General features: G+C 43.1%; 1 protein-coding gene across 1 annotated transcript in view; it reads left to right on the forward strand.

The window, feature by feature from the left end:
• The window catches only part of kcnh3 (potassium voltage-gated channel, subfamily H (eag-related), member 3), a 617,557-nt gene that overhangs the window by 549,055 nt on the left and 47,510 nt on the right, over positions 1 to 20,992 (forward strand). The window contains exons 11-12 of the mRNA XM_067987818.1: positions 4,824 to 5,038; positions 15,437 to 15,771. Of these exons, the coding sequence (XP_067843919.1) occupies positions 4,824 to 5,038; positions 15,437 to 15,771 (550 nt within the window). The remainder of the gene's footprint in view (positions 1 to 4,823; positions 5,039 to 15,436; positions 15,772 to 20,992) is intronic.

Below are 20,992 nucleotides of genomic sequence, written 5' to 3' on the forward strand. Positions count from 1 at the left end.
TGATCTGAAGTTATTGAAATCAATATTGAGTCCGGAAGGTTGTAAAGTGCAGAATCGAAAGATGAGGTGCTGTTCCTCAAGCTTACATTGAGCTTCATTGGAAGAGTGTAAGAGGTCGAAGACAGAGAGGTCAGAGTGGGAATGGGACGGGGAATTAAAATGGCAAGCGACCGGCAGGTCAGGGTCACTAATTGCGGTCAGGGCAGAGGTGTTCAGCAAAGCAATCACCCAATCTGCGTTTGATCGCCCCAATGTAGAGGAGACTGCATTGTGAGCAGTGGATACAGTATACCAAATTGAAAGAAGTACAAGTAAACTGCTGTTTCACCTGGAAGGAGTGTTTGGGGCCCTGAACGGTGGGAAGCGAGGAGGTGAAGGGGCAGGTGTTTCATCTCCTGCACTTGTACGGGAAGGTGCCATGGGGAGGAGAGCGGGTGTTGAGGGTGATGGAAGAGTGGACCAGGGTGTCGCGGAGGGAGCAGTCCCTTCGGAATGCGGAAGGGATGGGGAAGATATGTTTGGTGGTGGGATTGTGCTGGAGGTGGCTGAAATTGCGGACGATGATATGTTGAATGTGGAGGCTGGTGGGGTGGAAGGTGAGGACAAGGGGGACCCAATCATGGTTCTGGGAGGGTGGGGAAGGGGTGAGGGCAGAAGTGTGGGAAATAGGATGGATGCGGTCAAGGGCCCTGTCAACTACAGTGGAGGGGAATCCTTGGTTGAGGAAAAAGGAAAATGTATCGGAAGCACTGGCGTGGAAGGTGGCATCATCAGAACAGATGTGACAGAGACGGAGAAACTGGGAGAAGGGAATATCAGTCCTTAAAGGAAGCGGGGTGGGAGAAAGTGTAATCAAGGTAGCTGTGGGATTCAGTGGGCTTATAGTAGATATTGGTTGACAGCCTATCCCCAAAAATGGAGATAGAGAAGTCAAGGAAGGGAAAGGAAGAGTCGGAGAAGGACCATGTAAAGGCGAGGGAAGGGTGGAAATTAGAATCAAAGTTGATTAAATTTTGCCGTTCAGGGCGAGAGCAGGAAACGGCACCGATACAATCGGAAAAAGAGGTAAGGGAGGGGACCTGAGTAGGGCTGGAATAAGGAATGTTCCATGTATCCTACAAAAGGGCAGGCATATCTGGGCTCCATATGGGTTCCCATAGCGACACCTTTTATTTGGAGGAAGTGAGTGGAGTCAAAGGAGAATTGTTCACTGTAAGAACAAGTTCAGCCAGATAGAGGAGAGTGGTGGTGGATGGGGACTGGTTGGGCCTCTGTTCAAGGAAGAAATGGAGGCCGTCCTTTTGGGGGTTGGAGGTGTAGAAGGACTGGACGTCCATGGTGAAAAGGAGACGGTTAGGGCCGGGGAACTGGAAACCGTTAAAGTGGTGGAGGGCGTCAGTAGAGTCTCAGATGTAGGTCGGAAGAGACTGGGCAAGGGGAGATAAAATAGAGTAGGGATAGGAGGAAATAAGTTCCCTGGGGCAAGAACCGGCTGAAACGATGGATTTCCCAGGACAGTCCTGTTTGTGGATCTTGGGAAGGAGGTAGAAGCAAGCTGTGCGGGGTTGGGGGACTATGAGGCTGGAGGCCGTGGGGGGGAAGATCTCCAGAGGAGATGAGGTCAATGACGGTCTGGGAAACTATGGCTTGATGTTCAGCGGTGGGGTCATGGTCCAGGGGGAGGTAGGAGGAGGTGTCGGTGAGTTGGTGTTCAGAGTCCGCGAGGTAGAGGTCTGTCCACCACACAACAACAGCACCATGTGCTGGTAATGGTTCTGCTCTTGCCATGCACAGCTACTCCTGACCAATTTTTTGTTTCTTAACCTGTCCCATTACCACTTACCTTGCCTTGCACCATCATCCCTTTAGTCATTTAATCACTTGTGCCCTCTACCCTATCACAGACCTTCCCTTTTGTTCTTTCCTCCCCTCCCTCTCCCTCCCCTTTCCCTGGCTCTGTACTTGCATAAAAACTTTAACTCTTTAACATCTTCCAGTTCTGATGAAAGGTCTTCGACCTGAAACATTAACTCTATTTCTTTCTCCACTGATGCTGCCTGACTTGCTGAGCTTTTCCAGCATTTTCTGTTTTTATTTCAGATTTCCAGCATCTGCAGTAATTTGCTTTTGATAATGGAAAAGTGTCCTCTGGACACTGTTAGTGACACTATAAACATAATGGGAAGGTGTCTTACACTGTTAGTGACACCATAAACATAATGAGAAGGTGTTTCACACTGTTAGTGACACTATAAACATAATGAGAAGGTGTTTCACACTGTTAGTGACACTATAAACATAATGGGAAGGTGTCTTACACTGTTAGTGACACCATAAACATAATGAGAAGGTGTTTCACACTGTTAGTGACACTATAAACATAATGAGAAGGTGTTTCACACTGTTAGTGACACTATAAACATAATGAGAAGGTGTTTCACACTGTTAGTGACACCATAAACATAATGGGAAGGTGTTTCACACTGTTAGTGACACTATAAACATAATGAGAAGGTGTTTCACACTGTTAGTGACACCATAAACATAATGGGAAGGTGTTTCACACTGTTAGTGATACCATAAACATAATAAACCAAAGGACACCTTCCCATTATGTTTATAGTGTCACTAACACATTGTGGCCAGAAGAAACTATCCCCCTTGGTGACTAATTTACTGTTTTGAAATTTCTAGTGAGGCTGGATATTATAAAATACTTATATTAAAAAAATGCATTTCGAGTTCACTTAAAAATAACGAGCAAAGCAATCTTCCCACTATGGTTATAGTGTCATTAACACACTGTGACCAGAGGAAAGCTTTTCCCAAAAGACTCTTTTTTTAAAAAGTAAATGGTCATTTTCCCACTTGTTTTGTGTCTTACTGCATGAAGACGTTAATTATTGAGGTTACTTAGGTTTTCAATGAAGAAAACCTCAGAAGTAGCTATAAGCCCACTTTCTCTCTGGCTTTGGACTTGGCTAAATGTGGCAACACTAGCTTCCATTTATTCACTCTTACCTGAAAGAGGGTAACATCTCCACTGGCTGTATTCAAATTGAGGTGAAAGAAAGGGCGTGATGTGTTGGTACGTGTGCAGATTCTAAACAAGACAATATTATTAGCACATTTCTTCAGGTTCATTTTAAAAGAAGCAGAAAAAGGACCATTTTCAGGTAAAGGTGATTTAAGACACTAAGGTAAAATACAGGGAGAGTGGACGGTAAATAGGCTGGCAATAGCCTTGTTTTTTGAACCAATATATCCACATTTGTTTTCCTTCCAATTGGTAATCCCACCGTATAGCATAAGCAGACCATTTCACACAGGATTGAATGGCCTGGATTTTCCTCAGTTTTGGTGCCTGATTTTGGGTGGTATAGGGATAGGCAAGTGCAGGAGGTCAACAGGGAGCCATTCCACCAACTCCCCACCGATTGGCGCCATTTCCTAGATTAGCCACTGGAAGTGACAGTGGACATTGAATACGTCCAGCTAAGTATGGACGAACACATTCAAGGTAGGCGGTAATGATAATGGCATCATATGTCATATTCTGCCATCATTACTAATACTGGATGCAGGTAACACCAGCATGTTACCGGCACCCTGCATTGCTACGGGTAGCAAGAAGGCTCGTTAAAATTTAAAGCTCCAGCTCCAAGGGTGAAATCGGCGACGGAGCGATCCATTCACTTCGTGTCTCTCTGCCGCACCCCCCCCCCCCCCCGCCCCCTCTCCCTCCCGTGCCCCCGCCCCCCAAGCCAGGTTCCCTGTTAGAGGTGGAATCCTGTGGGAGCCTACCTGAAACATGCAAATTAGGCTGACCCTAAGATATCCACTCGGACCAGCACTAGGGTGGGTGGAAATGCTGCCACTGAGGAAATTCTGGGCCACCATCTCTGGGTGCAGCCGTGAGTGGAAACAAACTGCACGAGATGTAAATGCCGAATGTTTCAGTAGCAATCCTCCAGGTTGAAATACACTTTTAATATGCAGAGTGTAAACTTCACCCAATCAGGCATGTTAGCATGTTAATTGTTTAGGCAAATGAGTAAGTAATAGTTGTTTGCAGTGTTGTATAGGTAAGGAGTTGGCGCAATTTTATTACATTTGCTGCAGCATATGCTCAGCACCTCTGAATAATTAATCAGACGTCTAAAAAGACGTGCTTGCCTTTACAATTCAGTGTGTTCACTGGAATCAAGGAGTTCCCAAACAATGAGTACTTTAACTCTTTAAGCAGCTAGGGATGATTCTGTTTTTTGCCCCCCCTAATTGATGTAAATTAGGGTTTAGTTTGGATATTCCACTGAATTTTTAGTTTAATGTCAATTGGAACAGTGTGGAGTCACAACCTTTAAACTGTAACCTATAGCAGCGACAGTGCATTGGAGTGAGGTAATGAATCATTTGTAACTCTGTAAACCAGCAGTACGCTCCTTCTTTCTGTACGTTGCCATCTTAGTATTACAAAAGGGCCAAACATTGACATGTTATATTCAAAGTCATATATATAACCTAATAGTAGCCGAAAGCTTGCAAATTTTTATTGAAATGAGGTGCTTAGTATTGAATCAAGGACAACTTCACAGAACATTGCGCTGTTTAGTAATGATTTGAATTTGAACAGGAGCAGTAACAGTGTAAAGTGTAACAATAAATAAAATATAAGGAATTGTTGACTGCCAATACAGAATTTGAGCAGATTGGATTCAGCCAGTGAATCATCTGTCATGCACCTCTGTCTTACTACACGTTTCATGAATTGTCCCAGGGAGATGCGTAAATTACTGACTTGGATTTTCTCTTTACCTATCCAGGAAAAGGCGACTTGATTGGCTCCGACTTTTTAACAAAGGACCAGGTGATAAAGACCAATGCTAATGTGAAGGCTCTGACATACTGTGACCTGCAGTACATTATCCTGAAGGGTCTGCGGGAAGTACTGGAGCTATATCCGGAATATGCACAGAAATTCATCGAGGACATTCAACACGACCTGACCTACAATCTCCGAGAAGGGAGCGAAGCTGGCGTAAGTTCATGCCTTCAAATTATTGCAGGGGTGAACTCCAGAATGTGTTTCAAAGCTATGTCAATCCACAATTTATATAAACTTATTAAATACAAACTCTCGAGCTCCCCGATGGCTTAGTGGATAAATGCAATTTGTGTGGTACACTCGCACTTCGTGTTGGTTGATTCCAGCTTAAACAAGCTTTTGAAGTGCAACAATTGGCCTCAATGCCCTTGGGCTAAGGAGGAAAAAGAAAGACTTGAATTTATATAGCGCCTTTCACAACCTCAGGACGTCCCAAAGTGACTTACAGCCAATGAAGTACTTTTGAAGTGTAGTCACTGTTGTAATGTAGGAAACATTAGGAGGGAAAGATATCAGCCAGGGTTCGTACTCCTGATCACTAACCAGTGACCCCTGCTGGAAGTGAACATGTGGCTTCTGAATGAGGACTGGATCAGGCTCAGGTATGGTGCCCCCTACGGTCAAATAGCCTGCCCGCATTCCATCTAGGCTCACATGTAAATGATGTTTTTTTGCGAAAGGTATGGAGTGGACCTGCTGCCCGTGGAATCACACCCCAATGTGGTCCTACACTCTGGAACGCCCATCCTAAAGCACTTTGCTTCTCCCCCTCTCTTTCCATTTTAAAAACCTTGTCAAGACCCACCTCTTTGACCAAGCTTTCAACCACCCCATCTAATCTCGCTCTTCCTGAATCAGCCTCCATTTCCATGCACCCGTCTTAAGAAGCGCCTTGGAGGTACACCTTTATGTTAAAGGCACTATACAAAATTAAATCGTTGTTGAGTCAGTGGCTTCAGAGAGGAGGGAACAAAATTGGAGGGATAAAAATTAAAGATAAAAATCATTTAGTGCAGACATCATACAATAGAATGCATGTGAACTATAAAATGCAGCTAACCCCATTCATCACTGACAAAGCGACATAAAATGAATCTTATAATGATGGCGAGACTGAGACCAAACCAGACATGATATTTCTGAAAGATTTTCTTGTGATTGGTCTGGGGGCTGCAGGGGGATTGAAATAGACCGATATTAGAAACATGTTATTCTGCAGTGCGAGGGCTTTTACTGTTGGGAGTTAAAAGGTATTTCTGCTTCAAATGAGATCTGACAGACCATTTCTAATAATAACCTGCACAGCCGAAAATAACAGCAGCTTGTCCTGGAGCTTTGCAAGTCTCTCAGGGACTCAGAGCTAAAAATAGCAGCATGCACTCTCCCTTCTCTCCAAGCTCATCAATAAAACAGACAGGGCAGGCTTCTCTGCACATCCTGATACAATTGTTTCAAGAGCATGGAAGGGAAAAACATTGATTGCAGATTCCTGTAATTATCTCCCAGATGATAAGTTGCAGTGCAGAAAATTGAGAGAGAGACAGTTTCAATAATGCAACAAAATCTTTCCTTTCTTTTGCAAACTGTCTGAAAGAGTCATGACTGCACATAAATTGATGACTGCTTGCTCACACAAAGGATCTGTGCATGTGTTTTTTTTTACTTTGCTTCTGGCTAGCCCTTCCAAGTTCTAGAAGGGATTGCTATTCTTGCTAAAAATAGCAGTTGGAAGACTGGATGGGTCCAAGATTTGTGAATGATCGAGAGTTAAAAATAAGGTTGACAATGAAAAGCGTCCATGTAGCTCCCTTGTATTCCTCTAAGATTCACCTCCACAAAACATTTTTGAAAGGGGGGGAAGGGATCACATCAACATGTTTTCCCAAAAAATATTAGGATTGTGAGGTGCCCATGCTTTTATTTTTGAAGTTAAGAAGTATTTTTGATAACCCCTTGATATGATTGTACTTTTTAATCACATGCAAAGATTGGCTAACATCACACTGCATTGTCATAAGCACATCCTAATAAGCACTGTCAATTTAAACCCAGCTGAAAGCTGCTTTGCTTTTTATTTCTTTGTATCTTTTGGGTGAATTTTTGTGAGCATCGGTGTAAGGGGTGTCATTGCTGAGGGAAGAGAATATGTTCTTCCTTTTTAAATCTGTGGTATTAGCATCAAATACTCTCAAGGTATAGCACAGACCAAATTTGCAATCCATTCTGCCGCAAGAGTATGGCTGAACCTCAAAAAGGGCAGCCTCTATTGCACCAGTGTAAATGTTTCCATTGCTCACCCCAGCCATTTGAGTCAGACGGATTGTTAACTTGTGGGCCTAGAAATTTAATGGCGCTGCACCCGTTTTACAGGCGTAAAGCGGGCACCTAAGGGTCCAATTTGACAGGCGACATGCATGCACTCATCCCGCACAGGACGTGCGCTGCCCGCCATATTGGATCAGGCTCCTGAATAGGCATCAAGGGCTTGCACCAAAAGCATTTAAAATGTTCATGATAATACTTATATAAGGGTCTTGCACTTGTTATTGGACTTTTTTTAAATTGGTCTGCCCCAATGCCTGACTCGCCACGTGATAAACTCGCCCAGAAAATCATGACGCTAACAGGCAGCAAGGACCCTGCAAGAGCACTATTTAAAGGACTCACCCACTACATACAGGTTAGTTGGTGGTTTGTCTTCTAGGTCTGCTGGTTAATTTCTGGTCCTTTTTTTGGTTATCTTCTGCATTCAACAACTGAATTTTGACTTCTCCTAACAACATTTTGCTGGTGCTGGACTGTCTGCTGCGAAAACAGTTTTATTGCAGTCATGGGTGGCCTGGCTTTGGGGCTGGAGGACAAAGTGGAGCAGTGAAGAAGACGGGAGAGAGCAAGAGCAGCTGGGAGAAGTTGGAGGAGGAGGGCACTGCACAGGCGGAGGCCATACCTACAGCGGGAGCACACCTGTCATATCTCAACTTCATCGAGGAACAATGTGTCAGGAGACTCAATGTGTCAGAAGACTTCACTTCACCAAGGAGGCTGTCACTGAGCTGTGTCACCTGCTGCAGCCACAACTGGAGCCTCAAATCAGGGCATGGACAGCACTGCCTGTGGCTGTCAAGATCACCGTGGCCCTTAACGAGCTCCTTCCAAGCTGCAGCTGGTAACATCAGTGACATCTCCCAGTTTGCTGTGCACTGCTGTATGAAAGAGGTCACCGAGGCTCTCTACACCAGGAGGAACACAGGCATCACTTTCCCAATGGACAGAACGACAGCACAAGAGAGCACTAGGCTTACCCAAAGTCCAAGGTGCCATAGACTGCATCCATATTGCCGTGTGTGCTCCCCATCACCAGCCTGGCATCTTTCTCAGTAGAAAGGGATTCCACTCCCTGCCTGGTTTCCTGGCAGCAGTCATGATTCATTCATCCTCTGAGCCGCCTTTATTCTAACCAGGCCATCAGATCACAGGCCGGCTACTTGGCGACAAGGGGTATCCCCTCCAGACATGGCTCATGACTCCTGTCAGGAACTTGGGTACAACCGCAGAGCTGACCTACAATGAGAGCCAAGCCACCACCAGAAGTATCACGGAGCAGACAGTCGACTTGCTCAAGCAACATTTCCGCCGCCTGGACCGTTCAGGAGGAACTTTGCAGTACACATCCTGAGCATGTCTCTAGAATTGTGGTCATGTGCTGCATGCTGCATAACTTTGCTATAATGAGGGACCAGCCCTTACCACCACCTGGCCAGCAAGAAATGGGGGAGGAGCATCAGGAGGAGGAAAAGCACGAGCAGCATCGACCGCCAGAGCTTCTAGCCTCGAGAGCCCTTAGAGCAGCACTCACCTAAGAGAGCGTCATGTGACACTACATCTTCAGAAAGGGTGACCTCCTCTTCCTGAAATGGCAAAGGGGCCTCGACATTTTCAGCACCTGAAATGAAAAAGCGAGATAAGGGTTGGCTTTTATTGTGAAGGGAGAGCAGAGAGCGATTAGATGCAGTTTTGTCATGCAGAAAGTGTAGGGTGAAATAGAACTAAGAAAGGAAAAAGAGGATAAGAGTGTGAAGAAATTCTGTGTTTCCTGGACGTCTCCTTCAGCGTTGCTACTCGCCATGGCCATGACACTCCTTCTGCCCTTGATGGCCAGCACGTCGTCCTCCAGTGGGGAAAGGATGTGCAGGCAGGCTCCTCCGGTCACCGCCTCTTGCCTCATGTTGTGTGCGACCTTCTCCTGCAAGACAGAAGGGAGTACGTTAGTGAGCTGTTTTGAGAACGTGTCTGTCATGGTCAAACAGTTCATAGGTTGTGTATGAGGTGTTGGGAAGTGAGGGTTGCAATTGTGGTTAGAGTAGGAACTGCAGAGTGTGTGAGTAGGAGGAGAAGGAAGTGGAGTGTCGTGTGGTGCAATGATTGTAGGAGAGTGATGTCAAGTGAGTGAGGAGAGTGCTGTGAGTAGTTAGGTTACAGGAGTGAGGAGGGAGTAATTGATGTAAGAGGTAAGATTCTTACCTTTACAACTCTGGTGAGGTCATTGAATTTTTTAGCATTGCAGCCAGGTCCTGGGAGCTAAACGCATGGCATTGAATTCCTCTGCGACCGCTTCCCACTGACGGCGGAGGTGTTGCCTGGTGGGCTTTCTGCCCCTGCTGGGGGTGAACAGGACCTTCCTTTTTCTGTCCACTGCCTGGACCAGGCCCTCCGATGCTGCAGAGCCTGGTTGGCCTTTCTCTATCCCTTACCGCCAGTTCTCGACTTGTGAGGTTTCCCTGATATTTGCAAGCAGAGTGCACCTCCCCTTTAAGAGGTGCCGGCTGCCTTTAAGTGGCCTCAGTGAAGTCTATAAGCAGCGTGGGTAGCACGCCTGATGAGCTGACACACAAATTTCACGTTGTCCTTGCGCCCACGGGAACAGGCCCATTCAATGGGCGCCTGTTTTCAGGCCCAATTGAGTTTCTAGGCCGTGTATGGCATTGTAGATCCGTAAACACTATGTTATAGTATGCACTAGGCTGTACGTTGAGACTGCCCAAACTCATTTCACATTGCCTGTACAGCTGGAGGAGAGAGGAAACGTTTGTCCATCAGTCTGTAATGAATTCAGACACAGGTCCCATTGGTGAAAGGATAGTGTTCTAGCCCACTGCAATACATCTCATTGAAGCATATAAGATTCTGAGAGGGTTTGACAGAGTAGATGCTGAGAGGCTGTTTCCCCTGGCTGGAGAGTCTAGAACTAGGGACATAGTCTCAGGATAAGGGGTCAGCCATTTAAGACTGAGATGAGGAGGAATTTCTTCACTCGGAGGATTGTGAATCTTTGGAATTCTCTACCCCAGAGGGCTGTAGATGCTGAGTTGTTGAGTATATTCAAGGCTGAGATAGAGAGATAGATTTTTGGACTTTAGGGGAATCAAGGGATATGGGGATTGGGCAGGAAAGTGGAGTTGATGTCGAAGATCAGCTATGATCTGATTGAATGGTGGAGCAGGCTCGAGGGGCCATATCGCCTACTCCTGCTTCTATTTCTTATGTTCTTATGTTTTTCTTATTAGCACAGTTTCCATTGACCTGAGCTGCTAAGTCAAAAGGCCCACTTCAAAAGACTGCCTGTAGCAAAACCAAACACCAAAATACAATGAGAAGACTTGCTGTAATTTATAAATCTGTTTCTATATAGATTTATATTTTCCCCCCTATTTTTAGTTCTTTCTCCTCCTTTTGGTCTTCCCATGATGCCACAGCATATCCTGACCGAGGAGCTAGGAAAATGACCTTCTCCCCGGCCTGTATGTCAGGTCATTTGCGACATGTACAAGAGCTGCATGGAGCGACTCACTCCCCAGTCTCCCTTCCCTCCCTGCGAGTAAGATCTACCCCCTGATTATTCAAATCAAAATCTGCACTTGTGTTCAATTATTGAGGGGCAGAATTTCCTCTGTGTGCTAATTGTAGTGAATAGGTTGATGCATTTGGGTGAAATTTCACTTTTCACTGTTTTAACTGATTATTAACCCATTTGTGGAATAGAAAAGGGGAAATTGTCACTTTGATGCAGTAGGAGGTGCTCCTCTGAGGCTAAGGATGAGCCACACTGTTGGAACACAGTACAGGGAACTCTATTCTAACATCATCTAACCATGCCATGTCTGACCTGAGAGTGCTTGATGTTGACACTGGATGCTAAATATGGAAAGTGTTTCATTTCCCCAGCACTAACTATGCTTTGATGTGCAGAAAAAAAATCAATTTTTAAAAAAGTTACTGGCTGTATAGTGAATAGGGCTTTGATGAGAAGCTCACATCAATTACCTTTGCTTCTCTAGAACTGTTCCTTAAACTTTAACCTGACACAACAAATTAGAATTAGGAATATGGCCTTTCACGCAGGATGATGGGGAGTTTGGAGGATGGGTGGGAGGGAGGGACTACAGCAGACCACAGCAGATCAGAAGCAATAATATGGCAGAGTATGAAGCAGTGGAGGTTGGAGGTGGAGAGTGGGTGAATCATAGAATCATAGAAATCATAGAAAATTTATGGCACAGAAGGAGGCTATTCGGCCCATCATGTCCATGCTGGCCGAAAATGAGCCACCCAGCCTAATCCCACTTTCCAGCACTTGGTCCGTAGCCTTGTAGGTTACGGCACTTCAGGTGCACATCCAGGTACTTTTTAAATGAGTTGAGGGTTTCTGCCTCTACCACCCTTTCAGGCAGTGAGTTCCAGACTCCCACCACTCTCTGGGTGAAAAAAGTTTTCCTCAGCTCCCCTCTAATCCTTCTACCAATCACTTTAAATCTATTCCCCCTGGTTATTGACCTGTCTACTAAGGGAAATAGGTCCTTCCTATCTGTTCTATCTAGGCCCCTCACAATTTTGTACACCTCAATTAATCAGCTTTTTCTGTTCCAAAGAGAACAACCCCAGCCTATCCAATCATTCCTCAAACCTAAAATTCTCCAGTCCTGGCAACATCCTCATAAATCTCTTCTGTTCCCTCTCTAGTGCAATTACATCCTTCCTGTAATGTGGTGTCCAGAACTGTACACAGTACTCAAGCTGTGGCCTAATCAGTGTTTTATACAGTTTCAGCATAACCTCCCTGCTCTTTTATTCTATGCCTCGGCTAATAAAGGAAAGTATTCCATATGCCTTCTTAACCACCTTATCTGCCTGTCCCGCTAACTACAGGGATCTGTGAACATGCACTCCAAGGTTGCTCACTTCCTTTATATCTCTCAGTATCCTCCCATTTATTGTGTATTCCCTTGCCTTGTTTGCCCTCCCCAAATGCATTACCTTACACTTCTCCAGATTGAATTCTATTTGCCACTTTTCTGCCCACCTGATCAGTCCAATGATATCTTCCTGCAGTCTACAGCTTTCCTCCTCACTATCAACCACACGGCCAATTTTTGTATCATTTGTAAACTTCTCAATCATGCCCCTTACATTTAAGTCCAAATCATTAATATATATCACAAAAAGCAAGGGACCCAGTACTGAGCCCCATGGAACCCCATTGGAAACAGCCTTCCAGTCACAAAAACACCTGTCGACCATTACCCTTTGCTTCCTGCCACTGAGCCAATTTTGGATCCAACTTGCCGCTATCCCTTGAATCCCATGGGCTTGTACTTTTTTGACCAGTCTGCCATGTGGGACCTTGTCAAAAGCCTTGCTAAAATCCATGTCGATTACATCAAATGCACTACCCCCATCGATCCTTCTTGTCACCTCCTCAAAAAATTCAATCAAGTTCGTCAGACACGACCTTCCCTTAACAAATCCATGCTGACTGTCCTTGATTACTCCGTGCCTTTCTAAGTGACGGTATATCCTGTCCCTCAGAACTGATTCCAATAATTTGCCCACCACCGAGGTTAGACTGACTGGCCTGTAATTACTCAGTCTACCCCTCGCTCCCTTTTTAAACGATGGCACAACATTTGCAGTCCTCCAATCATCCGGCATTACACCTGCATCCCGTCAGGATTGGAACATGATGATCAGAGCCTCCGTTATTTCCTCCCTTGCTTCTTTTAACAGTCTGGGATACATTTCATCTGGCCCTGGTGATTTATCTACTTTCAAAGATGCTAATCCCCTTAATACTTCCTCTCTCACTAAGTTTATCCCATCCAATATTTCACAATCCTTCTCTTAACTACAACTGAGATGAAACACCGCTAGATCTTTCAAGCTGCCACTTTACTTTGCATTTCAGATCTTCAAAGCTGGAAGGTGCCTCCTCTTGCTGTGTTAGTGAGTGGGTATATGCAGCCATGGTCTCTACCAAAATATCTATTTTGGAATCATAGCACACAACAAATTTTCCACTAAAACTTTTTTTCAGTGAGTATTGGGGGCTGATTTTCAACTTGCCTCCCAGATGTAAGACTTGTGTTGTACGTCAGCCGACCATTATAGACAACACCCGATTTCATTTCTATTGATTTCTAGGCGGTTGCTATAACGATTGGCCGGCCTGCAACGCCCAGCCAGCAAGTTGAAAATCTACCTCTTCGTCTTAAATAGGCTGAGAAAACTGGTGTCCCAACTAATGAGCTACTTTTTAACATAATATTGTAATAATTATTAAATTAGACTCCTTGCTGTATTCAGAGCACAGGATTATTCCAAGAGATTTTCCCCTGATAGTCAAATATGAAATTCCTTATGTCTTAACTGCATGAAATGCTAAGAAATCAGTGTTTGTGAAGTTTGACATTATCACTGTTAAAATACCAGTTTACTTCTGTGCAGTAGGGGTAGCTCCTCTGAAGCTAAGAATCAGTCACATTGTTGGGACATAGTACAGGGAGCTCTGCGCTGCATCTAACCATGCTGTGCCTGACCTGAGAGTGCTTAATGTTGGCATTGCATTCTCAAAATGGAAAGTGTTTCATTTCCCCAGCAAATAAAAATATAAAGTGCCAGAAATCGCACTGAGCGGCAAGGCAACGCCAACTGTTGCTCCTGAGAATTAAATGAACAAACTTGCTTACTGTGGGCTCTGTGGCGTCGAATTGCTTGAACTTGAACTATAAAAAAAAATGTGCGCTATCAACCCAGCCTCTGAGCAGCGTGAGTTGCTGCGCGGCTGGAAAAATCTGTGAGAAAACACGCCCACAAAATCTGCCAGGAAGAGAAGTTATGTCCACAGATTCAGGCTGCATTGCTCAAGCAGGCAAGCAGACTTCATTCATTTAAAGTTAGTATTGTGGATGTCATTGTAAATAAAAATTTTAATTTTTTTTCATACAAAGCCAAAGAAATAATTGAATGAGGTCCCATCCGCCATATCAGGTGGACATAAAAGATCCCATGGCACTATTTTGAAGAAGGACAAGGGAGTTCTCCCTGGTGTCCTGGTCAATATTTATCCTTCAACCGACACCTAAAACAGATGATCTGGTCATTTATCTCATTGCTGTTTGTGGGATCTTGCTGTGCACAAATTGGCTGCCGCGTTTCCTACATTACAACAGTGACTAAACTTCAGAAGTAATTCATTGGCTGTAAAGTGCTTTGGTACATCCTGAAGTCATGAAAGATGCTATATAAATGCACGTCTTTCTTTCTTTATCTTCTAAAGCTTGATGCCAGTTCCTAACCCAAGGGCCTCATCGTAACACCTTGCCAAGTTCAGTGAGGCTAGCAGGTGGGAAAGTGGAAAGTTTATCTGGTGCTGCTGCCGGCTGCACAGGACCCACTTATTGGGAGCTGGCGTCACTAGCATGTCACAAAACCAGTATAAAGGCAGCTTTAGATGAGCTTTCCCCCTTCTCCACCACTTGATAGTGCATTGACGTCCCAAAAGCAATCCAGTGGGTGTCTGTAGGACAAGCTTCTCTAAGCAGATGGTGCAACCATTCATGGATGCTGAGCATTCGACTTTGGAGTAACAAGGTCACATTTTATTCCATAAACTTATTTCTTTTTTGTGTGCGACACTAACTCCCTTCCACTGTTAGAGGCTCACTCACTGCTCCCAGCCACTTCACCAAGCTATCATCTTTTAAAGCAGCATCTAGTCAGTTCTATCCGTCATGTACAGAACTCTGGTGTGCCATATGTAGGAACCTTTGCAGCAAAATATTTGATTTAATCATAAATAAATTCCAGATTTGTGGTCTCACCCTCAAACTTGTATAACTGTATTTCACATGAAAGTCAGCTTCTCTGAGTCCGGCGGCCACCTTGGCCACCTAAGAAGAGGGCCCAGTTAAGATGGTGGCGCGTGGGAATCGAGCAGTAAGTTTACGGAGGAAATTTTAACAGTGCAGCCACCCTGCTCTCGCCAAGAAGGTTGGGTTAAAATCGCCCCCCATGGTCTCTCTAATTCTTTCTGCATTGAACTTTGAAACCATGGCGTTTCTTTATTAATACCTATGAATGACCTATGGTGGTGCTCAGAACTCAAAGGGCATCTTATTTGATAACGTTAGGCTGTGTAAGGTCCAACAACAATCCCTCTTCCTTCTCTTGGCACTGGTCACTTCTATTGTCTCTTGTTTTGTTTGTGCACTTTTGTAGTTGGAATATGAAAGCAATGGGGGCCTTAACCAAAAGCTGCCCTCCATCCTGGAGGATGAAGAGCTTGAAGAAGATGAGAACACGCCCCTGGCTCCCAATGCAAATAGTACAACAGGAATAACATCACCCATCAAAGTGTTGCATTCACCTGTGACTAGCAAGTGTTCACTGGCAGAAAATCAATTGTCCAAATCAGCTGCCCCACCAACTGGAACTCTGAATAACAGCAAAAAGGCTACTGGAAAAGGCAGACTTTCGAATAGCAATGGAAGCAAGCCATCCAAACTACACATCACTGCAGTAAACTGTACTGCACCTCCTGACCTCAGCCCAAGGTAAGTGACGTTTCGTGCTCATTAAACAAAGGCTCTAAGATAGAATCAGTTTGTTACTTTTTGGCTAGCAGTGAAGGTTTTATCCAGTTCATTGTCCCAAAGAATGCAGTCAATCCAAATTGTACATATCAGATTCAACATGTCACAGTCAGGCTTTTCTTTTCAATCTAAAACTTAATTATAGCCCAAATTGAGGAGGATTTTGGGATATGTGGGAACAATAGATTCTTACCAAAATCAGAATATTGTATAAGATTTGAGAGCCCCATGTGGATCCTTAAATATATGTGCACTAAATATTTCTTAAGCAGTGTTGCAAGTCATTACTTCTTACATTTAGTGCATTTTGCTTGGTTCCTCTCAAAGCAATCTATCCAAATAAAAACATAACTACATATATCCCCAGAGGATGCATAGCAAAGGGTCAGTGGCGTCAAGCTCTCCCAAGTCCGTTGTAGCATGAACTAAGTGCCAAGAAAATAAACGGAATAAAAGGGGCAGTGGCTGCATGGATACGAAATTGGCTAAGTGACATGAAACAGAAAGTAGTGGTGAACGGTTGTTTTTTGGACTGGAGGGAGGTGTACAGTGGTGTTCCCCAGGGGTCCGTACTAGGACCACTGCTTTTTTTGATTTATATTAATGACTTGGACTTGGGTGTACAGGGCACAATTTCAAAATTTGCGGATCACACAAAATTTGGAAGTGTAGTAAACAGTGAGAATAATAGTAATAGACTTCAAGGGGATATAGACTGGTGGAATGGGTGGACATGTGGCAGATGAAATTTAACGCAAAGAAATGCGGTGATGCATTTTGGCAGGAAGAATGAGGAGAGGCAATATAAACTAAATGGTACAATTCTAAAGGGGGTGCAGGAACAGAGAGACCTGGGAGTATATGTGCACAAATCTTTGAAGGTGGCAGGACAGGTTGAGAAAGCAGTTTTAAAAAGCATATATATAAAGCATATATATAAATAGAGGCATAGAATACAAAAACAAGGAAGTTATGTTGAACCTTTATAAAACACTGGTTCGGCCACAACTGGAGTTTGTGTCCAATTCTGGGCACCGCACTTTAGGAAGGATGTGAAGGCCTTAGAGAGGGTGGAGCAAAGGTTTACTAGATTGGTTCCAGGGATGAGGGACTTCAGTTACGTGGACAGACTGGAGAAGCTGGAGTTGTTCTCCTTAAAGCAGAGAAGTTTAAGAGGAGATTTGATAGAAATGTTCAAAATCATGAAGAGTTTAGATAAATTAAATAAAGAGAAACTGTTCCCATTGGCAGAAGGGTCGAGAACCAGACGACACAGATTTAAGGTGATTGGCAAAAGAACCAAAGGCGACATGAGGAAAAACTTTTTTAGGCAGTGAGTAGTTATGATCTGGAATGCGCTGCCTGAAAGGGTGAAGGATGGAGATTCAATTGTGGCTTTCAAAAAGGAATTGGATAAATACTTGAAGTGAAAAAAACTGTAGGGCTACAGGGAAGGAGCGGGGGAATGGGACTAACTGGATTGCTCTTATAAAGAACCGGCACAGGCTTGATGGCCGAATGGGCTCCTCTGTGCCGTAACCATTCTATGATTCTATGATAAGAGCTCTCTCTGTTTTTCCCCGATTATAATGAATGGGCTGTTCGTTTGGTAATTTTACATAATCTAGTCAATCGATTTTCTGTTGACATATTTATCAGAGTTCAACAAATGGCATGTTTGTTAATGTATTTGCACACTCAGTGAATGAGCTGTCTATTGGTATATTTATATATGAATTGGCTGACAATTTGTATATTTACATACTCTGATGAATGGGCTGTTTATTAATATATTTATTACAGCGAATGGGCTATCAATTGTATATTTGTTTGTACAGTGACTGGGCTGTCTGTTTTATATTTATATAATTGTAAATGGACTGTCTATTGTATATTTATATAGTACAGTGAATGGCCATCTATTGTATATTTATATGGTACAGTGAATAGGCCATCAATTGTATATTTATATGGTACAGTGAATAGGCCGTCTATTGTATATTTATATAATACAGTGAACGGGCCATCTATTGTATGTTTATATAGTACAGTGAAAAGGCCATCTATTGTATATTTATATAATACAGTGAATGGGCCATCTATTGTATATTTATATAGTACAGTGAATAGGCCATCTATTGTATATTTATATGGTACAGTGAATAGGCCGTCTATTGTATATTTATATGGTACAGTGAATAGGCCGTCTATTGTATATTTATATAATACAGTGAACGGGCCATCTATTGTATGTTTATATAGTACAGTGAATAGGCCGTCTATTGTATATTTATATGGTACAGTGAATAGGCCATCTATTATATATTTATATAGTATAGTGAAAAGGCCATCTATTGTATATTTATATAATACAGTGAATGGGCCGTCAATTATATATTTATATAGTATAGTGAAAAGGCCATCTATTGTATATTTATATAATAGTGAATGGGCCGTCAATTGTATATTTATATAGTACAGTGAATGGACTATGGTATATTTATGTAGTACTGTGAATGGGCCATCTATTGTATATTTATATAATACAGTGAATGGGCTGTCTATTGTATATTTATAAAGTACAATGAATTGACTTGTATATTTATATAGTACAGTGAATGGGCCGTCAATTGTATATTTATGTAGTACAGTGAATGGACTATTGTATATTTATGTAGTACTGTGAATGGGCCATCTATTGTCTATTTATATAGTACTGTGAATGGGCCATCTATTGTATATTTATATAATACAATGAATGGGCTGTCTATTGTATATTTATATAGTACAGTGAATTGACTTGTATATTTATATAGTACAGTGAATAAGCTGCCTATTGATATATTTATATAGTGAATGGGCCATCTATTAACATATTTGTATAGTGAATGGGCTGTCTATTGATACATTTATATAATGAATGGGCTGTCTATTGTACATTTATATAGTACAGTGATTGGGCTGTCTATTGATATATTTCTACAATGAATGGGCTGTCTATTGTATACTTATATAGTACAGTGATTGGGCTGTCTATTGATATATTTCTACAATGAATGGGCTGTCTATTGTATATTTATATAGTACAGTGATTGGGCTTCTATTGATATATTTATGTAGTGAATTGGGCTGTCTATTGTATATTTATATAGTATAGTAATTGGGCTGTCTATTGATATATTTATATAGTGAATGGACTGTCGATTGTATATTTATATAGTGAATGGGCTGTCTATTGTATATTTATATAGTACAGTGATTAGGCTGTCTATTGATATATTTATTTGGTGAATGGGCTGTCTATTGTATATTTATACAGTACAGTGAATTGGCTGTCTATTGTATAATTACAGAGTGGAGGGAATTGTAAATATTAGTGTACTTACCACAATTCAATGAATGAGCTGTCTGTTGGTATTTTACAGGGTTTAGTGAATGGTCTATATATTGGAATATTTACATACTCGAGTGAATGGGCTGTCTGATGGTATATTTACAGGGTCTGGTGGATGGGCTATCTTTGGCTTTGTTTACATACATAAGTGAATGGGCTGTCTGTTGGTATATTTACCAGGTTCAGTAAATGTGATGCCCAGATGTGTACTTGCATGCTCTAATGAATGGCTGTTCGTATTTTTCTGGAACCTAGTGAATGTACTGTCTGTTGGTATACTTACCAGGGCAGCTCATTGGTATATTTACATACTCTAGTGAATAGGCTGTCTGTTAGCATATTTACCAGGGTTTAACAAATGGGCTGCCCATTGATATATTTACAGGATATAATGAATGGGCTATCCATTGGTAAACTTAACTCTTCCTGAGAATGGAACGTCCAGAGAATGCTGGTGGAATCCACGTGTCTGCCAATTTATTTATATCTTCTTATTCGGTGAGTCAGGTGAGTATTTTCTATGGCTAGTGAACTGTGATTTAATGTTTAACACCGGCATCTCAGCCAAACCAAAACGCAATATATACTGACTGACTCTTAAAGAGAAACTCTAGTAATTTTTCCTTAAAATCTTGTCTGATATTGCGTCGCTTGCTATCCAACATGATGTCTCCCGTTATTATGGTCCTGAAGAAAGAAACAGGGAATAAATAATAAAAATTTAAAATAATAAAAACTCTTAGGAAAAATATATTTTCAAGGATGCTTAGCGGGCTGACATGTGACCGAGCTGGCCTGTGTGTACTTGGGGAGAGAGGAATCTCTTTTGATCTTGCTTGGTAATGTAATTACTAGTGACATCACAGGATAATTATTCACTTCCAGCATCAAACATTGCTTACAGAGGTGAACAAAGATCAAAATCGTACTTAAGGCAGCAGAAGATTTCAAGTAAGCTTCACTAATGTGCATTTAAGTCTTTTTTCCTGGTATTTCCCATTAAATTTATCTAGTTATAATTAAGTTGTATTTAATAATGTATGAGTTTTTGTTATAATGGGGTCAATTTTAGGATGGCTGAGTGGGTGCATTCGTGGCGGGGGGGGGTTACTAAAATTGGGGAATCCAGGAGCGGGTCCAGAGCCCGGCTCCAACCCGCCCACTTCCGGGTTCCCCAATGACTGTCGGTGCGCGCGCAGTCCCCGCATGTGGGACTCCCACCAGCAATTAAAGCCGGCGGGATGACAGTTTAGATAGTTAAGGAGGTACTTGAGGTCGTTGAAAGACCTCATTGGGAAGAGATTTTAGCAGGGATGTGATTTTGGACTCTCCCCAGCGTGTTTCCCATGCTGTGGGAAACACTCCCTGTTGTTGCAGACGTGTTTCAGTCAGCAGCCATTGGGAGATGCAGAGGATTCCTTGTCAGTTGGATGGAATACCTCATCCATTGCAGCAGGGCACTCTGTCACCTCAGACAAAGTTTTGTCTGCCACACTGTTGTCTCCACACTCAAAATTATTACATCATACCCTAAACTCTGCTGTCCAAACACATTTGCCTACTTTGCGGACCCCCTCACACTCACACCGTCAGGATGGGGGGGGGGTTCCATAGCTGCAATCATCACTCCATTGGAGGACGAACAACATCACCAGCCTCGCCAGGCCTGCCGTCCACCTCCGCCACGTGGAGCTACACAACACAGTGCTGCGCAACAGGCACCTGCACAAAGTAGTCGTGCAACTACACATGTACCCACTGTAGGGTGACCCAATGGGTGGCATCAAG

Source organism: Heptranchias perlo, chromosome 7, assembly GCF_035084215.1.
Source record: "Heptranchias perlo isolate sHepPer1 chromosome 7, sHepPer1.hap1, whole genome shotgun sequence".
Taxonomy (NCBI): domain Eukaryota; kingdom Metazoa; phylum Chordata; class Chondrichthyes; order Hexanchiformes; family Hexanchidae; genus Heptranchias; species Heptranchias perlo.